Below are 11,662 nucleotides of genomic sequence, written 5' to 3' on the forward strand. Positions count from 1 at the left end.
AGTCCTGTTCCTGTTTCAGGTGGTGAACATCTGGAGGCTGCCCCAGCGCTCTCAGGCCTTCAGTCCGTGGTGGTGTGCATTTGGCCCAACTTCGAGAGTCCTGTTCCTGTTTCAGGCCTAGTTGAACATCTGGAGGCTCCCCCAAGCCGCCAGCTCTCTCTAGGCCTTCATCGTTTGCTCCGTGGTGGTGTGCATTTGGCCCAACTTCAAGTCCTGTTCCTGTTTCAGGCCCTAGTTGAACATCTGGAGGCTCCCCCAGCGCTCTCTAGGCCTTCATCGTTCGCTCCGTGGTGGTGTGCATTTGGCCCAAGGCTGTTTCAGGCCTAGTTGAACATCTGGAGGCTCCCCAAGCCGCCAGCGCTCTCTAGGCCTTCATCGCTCCATGGTGGTGTGCATTTGGCCCAACTTTGAGTCCTGTTCTGTTTCAGGCCTAGTTGAACATCTGGAGGCAAGCCGCCAGTGCTCTAGCCGCTCCAGCCCAACTTCTCCTGTTCCTGTTTCAGGCATCTTCGAGTTCCTGTTTGAACATGGTGGTGTGGAGGCTAGTTGAACATCTGAGGCTCCCCAAGCCGCCAGTGCTCTCCTAGGCCTTCATCGTTCGCTCCCATTTGGCCCAACTTCAAGTCCTGTTCCTGTTTCAGGCCTAGTTGAACATCTGGAGGCTCCCCCAAGCCGCCAGCGCTCTCTAGGCCTTCATCGTTCGCTCCGTGGTGGTGTGCATTTGGCCCAACTTCAAGTCCTGTTCCTGTTTCAGGCCTAGTTGAACATCTGGAGGCCCCCAGCGCCTCTAGGCCGCCAGCACGTGGTGGTAGGCCTTCATCCTGTTCACTCCATCTGGTGGTGTGCAGCGCTCTCTTGGCCCAACTTCAAGTCCTGTTCCTGTTTCAGGCCTAGTTGAACATCTGGAGGCTCCCCAAGCCGCCAGCGCTCTCTAGGCCTTCATCGTTCGCTCCGTGGTGGTGTGCATTTGGCCCAACTTCAAGTCGTTTCAGGCCTAGTTGAACATCTGGAGGCTCCCCTGCCGCCAGTGCTCTCTAGCCTTGAACATCTGGTGGGTGTGCATTTGGCCTTCAAGTCCTGTTCCTGTTTCAGGCCTAGTTGAACATCCTTCAGGCCTTCATGTTCGCTCCATGGTGGTGTGCATTTGGCCCAACTTCAAGTCCTGTTCCTGTTTCAGGCCTAGTTGAACATCTGGAGGCTCCCCCAAGCCGCCAGCGCTCTCTAGGCCTTCATTGTTCGCTCCATGGTGGTGTGCATTTGGCCCAACTTCAAGTCCTGTTCCTGTTTCAGGCCTAGTTGAACATCTGAGGCTCCCCAAGCCGCCGCTCTCCCCATCTTCAAGTCCTGTTCCTGTTTCAGGCCTAGTTGAACATCTGGAGGCTCCCCAAGCCGCCAGCGCTCTCAGGCCTTCATTCAAGTCCTGTTTCAGGCCTAGTTGAACATCTGGTGTGCATTTGGCCCAACTTCAAGTCCTGTTCCTGTTTCAGGCCTAGTTGAACATCTGGAGGCTCCCCCAAGCCGCCAGCGCTCTCTAGGCCTTCATTGTTCGCTCCATGGTGGTGTGCATTTGGCCTATCTTTGAGTCCTGTTCCTGTTTCAGGCCTAGTTGAACATCTGGGGCTCCCCAGCCGCCAGCACTCTCTAGGCCTTCATCGCTCACCCGTGGTGGTGTGCATTGGCCCAACTTCAAGTCCTGTTCCTGTTTCAGGCCTAGTTGAACATCTGGAGGCTCCCCCAAGCCGCCAGCACTCTCTAGGCCTTCATCGTTCTCCTCGTGGTGGTGTGCATTTGGCCCAACTTCAAGTCCTGTTCCTGTTTTCTAGTTGAACATCTGGAGGCTTGAAAGGCCTAGTTGAACATCTGAGGCTCCCCCAAGCCGCCAGCGCTCTCTGGCCTTCATGGTGGTGTGCATTTGGCCCAACTTCAAGTCCTGTTCCTGTTTCAGGCCTAGTTGAACATCTGGAGGCTCCCCAAGCCGCCAGCGCTCTCAGGGTTGTTCGCTCCATGGTGGTGTGCATTTGGCCTATCTTTGAGTCCTGTTCCTGTTTCAGGCCTAGTTGAACATCTGGAGGCTCCCCCAAGCCGCCAGCGCTCTCTAGGCCTTCATCGTTCGCTCCGTGGTGGTGTGCATTTGGCCCAACTTCAAGTCCTGTTCCTGTTTCAGGCCTAGTTGAACATCTGGAGGCTCCCCCAAGCCGCCAGCGCTCAGGTGGTGCTCCGTGGTGGTGTGCACTTGGCCCAACTTCAAGTCCTGTTCCTGTTTCAGGCCTAGTTGAACATCTGGAGGCTCCCCCAAGCCGCCAGCGCTCTCTAGGCCTTCATCATTTGCTCCGTGGTGGTGTGCATTTGGCCTATCTTCGAGTCCTGTTCCTGTTTCAGGCCTAGTTGAACATCTGGAGGCTCCCCCAAGCCGCCAGCGCTCTCTAGGTTGAAGCTATAGGGCTGAAGGAACGCTGCGAAGAACCTTAAGTAATCCCTACATTGCACCACGTGAGGTGTACTGACGACACAATCCCCCCAAGTGGTCGATCTTCCCACTAAAACAGTTAGTGCTGAGTTGACTATCTATATATATAATAATAATAATATATGGGTGGATCTTGTTGTCCTCCCCTGGGTGACAATAGGGGAGACATGACACGGGCACCCACCCCCTGAAAACCGGTTTGTCCGCCCCGTGTGGGGTTGGGTAGGTAGGGGAGTCATCCACCCTCATTCTGCAAACCTGTTTGTCCACCCCGGTGTGGGCGGGGCCAACAAGCTCCTCTGCTAATAAAGATTATACAATAATTATACACCTTTCCCTCCTCCCGCAGTGTGAATTCGGGGGAGGGGGTGTCCAGTCACTCGAGCTGTTTTTAACGTAACTGCAACAAAGGTCTCTCTCTCTCTCTCTCTCTCCAGAGGTGAATTGAGGCTATATACATGAACGTTACCAAAATATTTACACTTGACAATCTATCCCTCTTATATAACTTGACACTTGTTTCGATTTTACTATCTGTTTGATGAAACATGCCTGGGAAGTTCTGTTCCAGAATTAGTTATTGTAATAATTAATTTTTAGTGTGTTTTATATCTCTAAATCGTATAAAGGATGACAACAGTTTTCCTGTCTATACAATTTTATCTGGAATAACTTGACAAAAATTGAAATTATATATATATATATATATATATATATATATATATATATATATATATATATATATATATATATATATATATATATATATATATATATATATATATATATATATATATATATATATCAAATGCTATTTTTTCAAGCTCCCAAATGATTCCATATTTCCACATTGGCCTAAACTAAATATATATATATATATATATATATATATATATATATATATATATATATATATATATATATATATATATATATATATATATATAAAACAAATGCTATTTTTTCAAGCTCCCAAATGATTCCATATTTCCACATCGACCTAAACTATCCCAAATGAAAAATCCTGGCGTGACTTCTAACCATATGAGAGTCCTACCATTGAAGAGCGAAGATACATTTGAAACCGTGTGGATGATGTCAAAATTAATATCTGCGCCTTAATTTGAGAAAGAGAGAGAGTTCTGCAAGTGGGTCAATAACAATAACACAGCTGATTCTGTGGATTCTCAAGTGCTACAGCCAAGGCTACTCGCGCGCTCGTCAACAATATGCTTAGTCTTAACACTTTCATATCGCATGGAGTAAGGTAAACTCTACAAAAACCAAAACAATGATCGGTGTGATTCATGTAGAGGGTGCAGGGGAAGGGGAGGGGGATCGTGGTGAAAGGGAAATTCTTTGGAAATTCATTCTGGACAGCTACTGGGGTACCCAAAGGCGGTCAGCTACTGTTTAAACAACACGAAACAGAGATGAACTCCCATGAAACACCTGATTTGAGTGAGCACATGAAGTCATCTTGGCGCTACTGTAGTACGATGTAGAGAAACTCAAAATTTAATAACTCATAGTGTAAAAATAAACAAAGAAAAAATGAGATAAAGATAATAAAAATTGCTTGGGCTTTCCGCACGTTTCTTGCAGAAACCCTTAACCTCGTTTTTGACGCTCTAGAGAGCTAGTCAAATATTGGAAGAGGCCCAAAAGGTGCCAAGGGCTGCCCTTCTGTTACAGATACATGAATGCGCCGTGGCAGAGCTGGAAAAAACTTTGCAAGATCTTCTTTTAATTACGCTACTTTTCGCAGGTAATTTTCCTTACCAACTCACTTGTCTAAATTACAATTACAGCCAAATTCCTAACTTCCCTACCCTTTCTAATTTCAGCTCACATACATCTAAAGAAGTTTGTTTCAACCAAACAATAAACAGATACATTTCTAGTCTCTCTCTCTCTCTCTCTCTCTCTCTCTCTCTCTCTCTCTGTATGTGTGTAATCTTTATCAGCGATTTTCACACCGCTGAGAGTGATGAAGATACTTTTGTTTTCGTTTCCCAGCGCCATGAGTGACAAGAATGACTTCCACAGACTGCAGGACACTCGGCCATCATTAAATTGTGTTCAGAAGTACTGTTTACTGTTCCCACAGCAGCATTCATTTACTCGTATATATTGACTCTCTTGACATAAATGAATACAATGTCATCAGAGGGCATTTATTAAGCGTCTACAGCTCCCCACTAGGCGCATACTGCCCCGTGACTGGTATTAACATCGTAATCCCCTCCGGCTTACTAGACCATGTGTCTAGATAGTACCGCTTACTACCACAGAGGTAATAATCAATATTCAAGTGACTGCTCTGGCACAAGTATGAGAAGCTGACTTCTATAACATGCATTTCGGTGTCAGTGTTACGAAAGATTTAGGACGACAAACCGTGAATTACAGAGTAAGTGGCGCAAGAGCGTTTAAGACGAAGATTAGTCTACAGAAACCAAAGTTAGAATGTATGAAAGGATAGTGGAGCTGGTTCTATTGTACGGAGTTAAAATGAATGCTGAAGGTGAATGAGAGGAAAATGTGCGAAATGGTCGTGATGAGAAGTTGGTACTGTATTAATACAGTATATATATGGGAAAAGACGAACTGAAACGGTGAGAAATTTTGGATACGAAAAACTAGCTGGGCCATAGCTTTTTAAAGTGGTTTGGTCACACACAGAGAATGGAGGGTAGTGGGCAAGCATATATTTTTCAGGAGTCGTGCCAACAACATCAGAAAGGTGCTGGGTAGACGGCATGCAAAAAGTACTAGAATTGCAGGCCTTAAAATATAATAATATACAAGAAGTGAGAGACTGTGCTCAAGGTGATTATCGACCCTAATTGCCTAATATATACCGTACTATGCTCCAACAGTTCCTTATGATGAAAGTGGCAATGAATAATTGATTCACTCTGGGCTATGTGCCTTGCACAGGAAATTGCTTACTAGTGAACAAGACATTACGGGAAATATAGATTGTCACTAAAACAGAAATAATGGCAACAATTAAAATAAATACCAACATGTAAATAGCAGGCATATAAATCTAACTAGTCAGTTGAAGGAAGTGCATACACACTTCAACAAAAAGCCACCCCACTAGACTAAAAAGTTGATTTACTCTTAGGCCTGCATTATGCAAACAACTTGTCTAGCGAGATGATGATGTAACACTTTTTTCAGGATTACGCATTACCGAGAAGGGCGAGTTATCGTACAAGTAGCAGATGAGCATTTCAAGACTAATATTATGTCTAAATTAACTTTCGCGAAGGCGGCTGGGCATTCACATCTGGGGAAAGTTCGCGACGTTACTTGACTCAGTGACGTCATGACAAGAATTCGGAAGCCGTTTCATTGCGCTGAGATCGCTTTGAATTTCGACACGGATTACCAAATAACTGTTTCTTTTCTCTCTCTCTCTCTCTCTTTGTACATAGTAAATATTCGTAAATGAAAAGGGTCCTTACGTAAAATACGCATAGAGCGCTTAACTGGTGAATGATTTTAAAACAAATTAGAATCGTTGTACAACAGTCTAACTATCCAATGTGAAGCTCGATAATGTGTGGACTGTAGTCGTTTTATCGTTAAATGGACGTCGGATTAAAAGAAAAAAAAGGAAAAATACAATGGAGGGGAAACGCACGTGTAAATGACTACCTGGCATCTCGACGGAACACACGCACGCACGCACACACAGGTAGCATTGAGGTCAGTCCAGCTGCTCCACTCCAGCAGAGGTTAGTGTAGAATTGAACTCGTCAAAGTGTAGACTGACACTGCTCTTCCCGACGCGTGTGTTGTGTGCTAGACTAGCCAATAGTGTTTGTAAACACTGGATTTTGTTAGTGAGTCGTTGTAAAAGTTGAATATGGTGGCTTGAATGGTCCAGAGAAGACGTACGCAATATAAGCTCGTTTGAAAAGGTGAGTAATTTTAAGACAAATAGGAAAATTTTTCTTTGGGGGGGGGGAGGGACGCATGTGTGGGACTGCCATGCTGGAATGTGCTTTCATAGTCATTTGGGATCTGTGATTGGGGAAAAAGGATGTGTTGTCTTCTTTAGGGAATATATGCTTTAGAATTTTGAATGGTCATGTTATCTTTTTATTTGTACTAAGATATGTTATTAACGCGCGAAAGGTATACAGCCGCCTTCTAAAATATACTGTAATGACACCTTTATTTTGAAATAGGTCTAGACGTGTAACTGCCATTAACCTAAAATTGATTAAATTAGAAGAATTGTCATAAATTTAGACGTGTAACTGTCATTATTTACCTAAAAATGATTAAATTAGAATTGTCATAAATTTTCCCATTAAATTTGGTTACCAAAAATTAACGACTGAATGAAACAACTATATAGGCAGTAAAGCATATAGGCCTATAAGGCCAAGGTATAGGCTACCATGCATAACCTTTGTTCTGTACAAATTGTACATATATATATATATATATATATATATATATATATATATATTATATATATATATATATATATATATATATATATATATATATATATACTATATATATATATACTATATATATATATATATATATATATATATATATATATATATATATATATATATATATATATATATATATAAAATGTATATATTATAATCAGCGTACGGTTGTCACGAGTCACGGCCAAGTTTAAATATCTGTAATTGCATCGTGCTAATAGCGCAATAAGTATTAACTGCATTATGTACTCTGCTTACGTTAATGCATGTAATTGAAGTAATTAGGGAACGGTAGAAATGACCCAATGTCTTGCCCCAATTAAAGATTTAGTCAACGAAAGTAATTATGTAAAGGATAATAAATTCAAGCCATTTTCAATATACCGTTTTACATTGTACCTGTATATACCAGATTTCCATTTATCAAATGGTTAACTTACTATAAAAAGTTTTGGTCTATCGTGAAACGTACCTCTAGTTTTTAATAACTCTTCAAGAGTTATTAATAACCTGACATTACTTCGTCGTTGATCATTTCTCGTCATCGTTTCTTTGTTGAACTTCTGTGCATATATATCACAGGATATTCGTTGTTGTCAAAATAGCTGTCTTTTTAATTGCCTTTGTCACTAACAATTCTGTACAGGAAAAAAGGGAGTGTATCCTTCCTTTAATTTTTGCGTCCTGTTTCACAGAAATATAGATTACCATTTCCAAGGAAAAGAACTATTATATTTTTATCAGCCTTTTTACAATTGCCATATACATGGCCGGTTATTCAAAGGTTAATTACGATTTTATTCAGTTATCGATCCTATTATCATTAACGTCACTATCTTCGTGTGTTATATTTTCGTCACTTATCCGTGTTAAGTTAACATTAAATTATGCGTGAGATTAGGTTCAGGAAAAGTAGTTAACAGGGAATTTGGTGTAATAATTAGGTCGGATATGCGTCCAGGGGAAGGAATTATTTTTCCGAGGAAGTGAGTCATGCCAGCAGCCTTTTCCTTGGCGGAATCTGATGAGGATATGAGCCGAGGAAATGATACTGAGAAACGGAGTCCTCCCATGACGTCATGTACTGAAATGGAAGATCACTACACCTTCATTAACACGCTGGACCGTGTCCGCTCTCTTATGAAATATTCCGATAGAAGAAAACATTTATAACCTTTTCAGCTATCTAACTTTGTGGCGTTGTCATAAACCTTTTACTAATTTTATTGGTCATCTCAGAGAGAGAGAGAGAGAGAGAGAGAGAGAGAGAGAGAGAGAGAATTTGTTTTTTTTGAAAACCATTGACCATAACGAAACCAGACACTCTCCCAAGCCCAAGAGATAGGCTAATGCCCTGCTCCTTTTCCTATGCTGGAATAGTTACATAGACCTATTACAGTCATGTCTCATTAAAATCACTGAAAACCTTTGAAGTTATCGTTAAGTATTCATACGAATCTCAAGCTACGTCAGTGAGAAACTAGTATCGGCGAAATAATTAAGGCGGAGCTTGGAATCATATTGTGGTCGCGATCGTAGGCCGACGTCATTACGACAATGAATTAGATTATTGTACGTAATTATACGGGTGGATTGTCCGTCATGTGTATTTATGTAGGCTGAGTAACATGTATAGTACATATAGACATTCACTTCTGAGACGAGAGTCGTAATTATTATAATATACAGTGAAGTATTGGTCGAATGACTGCAGATAAAGTGACCAGTTATTTTTACATTACATATTACCCAGAAGCTCGTTATGATAACGTCACGCGTCGTTTAATTAATTCCTTGCATCCAGTTTAATTACATAGTTAGCTGTATATACATGACTTAGTTATACTTGTTAATGTTTTGGGATATCCTGGAATAATACTTGTTAGTGTTTTGAGACATCCTGGAATCAGCCAAAATGAGAATATTCAAGTAGATATAATACGTATATATATATATATATATATATATATATATATATATATATATATATATATATATATATATATATATATATATATATATATGTATATATATAAAATGGGCTCTTACCGTTAATCTGAGTGTTTATGTAGCTCATTGTTTAAAGCTTCTTTCTTATCAAGATAGCGTTTCCCTTCAGGCTGCCAGATGTACTGTACTTGTCTGGAAGTGACAGTGTTTATTTTTTTAATAATCCTTGTTGGGCGTACTGTAGCAAATATATCCAAAGTAAATCTCTCAGGGTATTTGCACTGTTCTATTTCTTGTAAAACAAAATCATTTTAGAAAGGTTGCAAAATAATAACACCTTCACTTGTAACAAGACATTCCATTTCCGATTTCTGGGCAAGATAGAAAGAAATTAAATATGAGTACAATATGCGGTTTTAATCCAGCCAATGGTTTTTCCTGGCGTCGCGTCCTCCAGAGTTTTTTTCTTTTGTTTCCTATTTTGGATCTTCCTGGGTATAATCGCTCCCTTCTACATTAACCTTGAGACTGCTTGATATACAAATGTTTACCCATTCTCTCTCTCTCTCTCTCTCTCTCTCTCTCTCTCTCTCTCTCTCTCTCTCTCTCTCTCTCTCTCTCTCTCTCTAAAATGAATAATTACACAAACACACATATATACAGTGTATACTTTGGAAGAAACCCTTGATTTTTTAATTTTTATATTAAAAGTATCCATAGATTTCATTCTCTACATGCTTCTTGAGTTTATAATACTTTACACAAGTTTATACTATTTTAGTTTTCGGTATTTCTTATTCCCATACTCGATATATGCTCACATCTGATTTCTTCGTCTACATGCCGCGAGGAAAGCTTAGCCTGAACCGTAGACTGGCAGTGCAGTTCAAAATCTGTGCCACATAAAAAAAGTAAGGTCTATTTACAGTGTTACTCAGTGCAGAAATATTGCGAGAGGCCTTAATATTAGAAAAAGTAAATCTACCTTTGACTAATTTAGCATGTTTTAGGTCTATAGTGCATTCAAACACCAAGCAAATTGATTGAGAGCATTTGATATAACACCTCCGCGCATCACGCTTGCCCTGCTCGAAACGCCAAGGTGGCTTGGAATATTCTCTAGACCAGTGGTTCTTAAACTTTTTTGCCTTGCGCCCCCCTCTGCATTAAGTATAGACCCCACGCCCCCCTACCCCTGAAATTTTTGCCAACTATAATCCATAAACAATATGTTGTCTATTTGTATGCTATTATACTTATCATAATAAAAGACAATTCATAAACAAGATTTGAAATTAAAATTTTCTTATATTTTGAGATAATGTTTTGAGATAATAATTAGAAAATATATGGAAGCAGTGATAACATTTTTGGCAATTTTGTAATTAACATTACAAATTAATAAAAAAAATAGGCATCATCTGGCAACTCTGCTTAAGCCCCCCTTGGAAGCTTCTGGCGCTCCCCCAGTTTAAGAATCACTGCTCTAGACCGTGGGGAAGACTATAGGCCTATACTCGGAAAAATTAGCGGTTTCTTTAGCAAAATCATGTGAGTCAAAGCGTATACCTTGATAATAAGTTGAAGTGTTTATGAGAATAAGAAATATTCGCGTATTATTATTGAGTTGGCGTAAAGCTTTGCTCAGGTATTTGGGTTTAGATCTAGTCAGGTTATGATATGATATAAGGGAACTAGTACGAATCGTGATAATTGACGATTTACAAGTTGCTTAGATATCTATAATTTATCAGAGCTCTGTATTTTTAAGCACTCGAACGCACACTCTTATTCATATACATTTATATTTAATACTGAATTGTAATCATCTGATCCTACGAACGTTTTGCAAGTACCCGAGATGTAATTTTTTTCGCTATGCTTAATTTGAAAAAAAATTGGAGATGTATTCTTCTAAACGGATATTCTAGACTTCCTTTTGAAGATATGCCCTTTAACACTTTGTAGTTCTTATAGTTGTTTCGTTCTTGAGCGTTTTGTATAAATAGTTACACTCGGATGCGCTTCGAAAGGGTGCGTTCCTTGAGACAATTTTACCGAGTCCTGGAGTCAGTATGCATTTGTAGCGAAGGCATTCATCATCCGGAATACGAAACATTTTTTTTTTATTTTTGTTCTGTGAATTATACCTACCTTTTTTGTTTTTATTTTATTGAAATGAAGCATAACTATGCGGTTTATCAATGCTCAATTATAGTAATTTTGGCGTGTCTTCCTTTCTCTTATGTCTTTTACTTTTACCTTTTGTTTAGTTATTTATTCTGGTACTGGAGACCCAAAGTTTTTTAGCTTTTTGCTTATGAAAGGTTCATTGTTTGTAGTATATTTATTGTATAAAGAGCATTTGATATCCCACAGACAAGATGAATCAGCTTTTTGAAAACCCATCTAAATAAGGATACATTAAAATTTTCTAATAATTATGTGCAATCCCAATACTGTATATGACTACTGTACTGTAACTACTTTTATACTGGCCAACAAATTGGGGTAATAAATAAGCTAAAAGGATTTTATTTTTAATAGATAAGGCGCCTTAATTACTAATGATTCTATCCCCGTACGACAATGTCATGCCTTTTATAGCTAAGCTTCGTCGGGTACATATAAAACCAAGAATAGAAATAACATACCTTGTTTTTTCTTGCAATGAAGAGTACTAAACTGAAATATTCAAGATGCCTCAGAAGTCTTGTTAAAAAGATTTTATTTTTAATTGCTAAGGCACCCTAATTGC

General features: G+C 39.8%; 2 protein-coding genes across 2 annotated transcripts in view; one reads left to right on the forward strand and one right to left on the reverse strand.

The window, feature by feature from the left end:
* mRpS29 (mitochondrial ribosomal protein S29) overlaps positions 1-6,283 on the reverse strand; it is a 28,962-nt gene extending 22,679 nt beyond the window's left edge. The window contains exon 1 of the mRNA XM_067091086.1: positions 6,140-6,283. Coding sequence (XP_066947187.1) covers positions 6,140-6,146 — 7 coding nt within the window. The 5' untranslated portion in view covers positions 6,147-6,283. The remainder of the gene's footprint in view (positions 1-6,139) is intronic.
* Oatp26F (Organic anion transporting polypeptide 26F) overlaps positions 6,266-11,662 on the forward strand; it is a 192,796-nt gene continuing 187,399 nt past the window's right edge. Inside the window, exon 1 of the mRNA XM_067091070.1 lies at positions 6,266-6,405. The gene's annotated coding sequence lies outside the window, so the exon portion shown is untranslated. The remainder of the gene's footprint in view (positions 6,406-11,662) is intronic.

The sequence above is a fragment of the Macrobrachium rosenbergii genome, chromosome 4 (assembly GCF_040412425.1).
Source record: "Macrobrachium rosenbergii isolate ZJJX-2024 chromosome 4, ASM4041242v1, whole genome shotgun sequence".
Taxonomy (NCBI): domain Eukaryota; kingdom Metazoa; phylum Arthropoda; class Malacostraca; order Decapoda; family Palaemonidae; genus Macrobrachium; species Macrobrachium rosenbergii.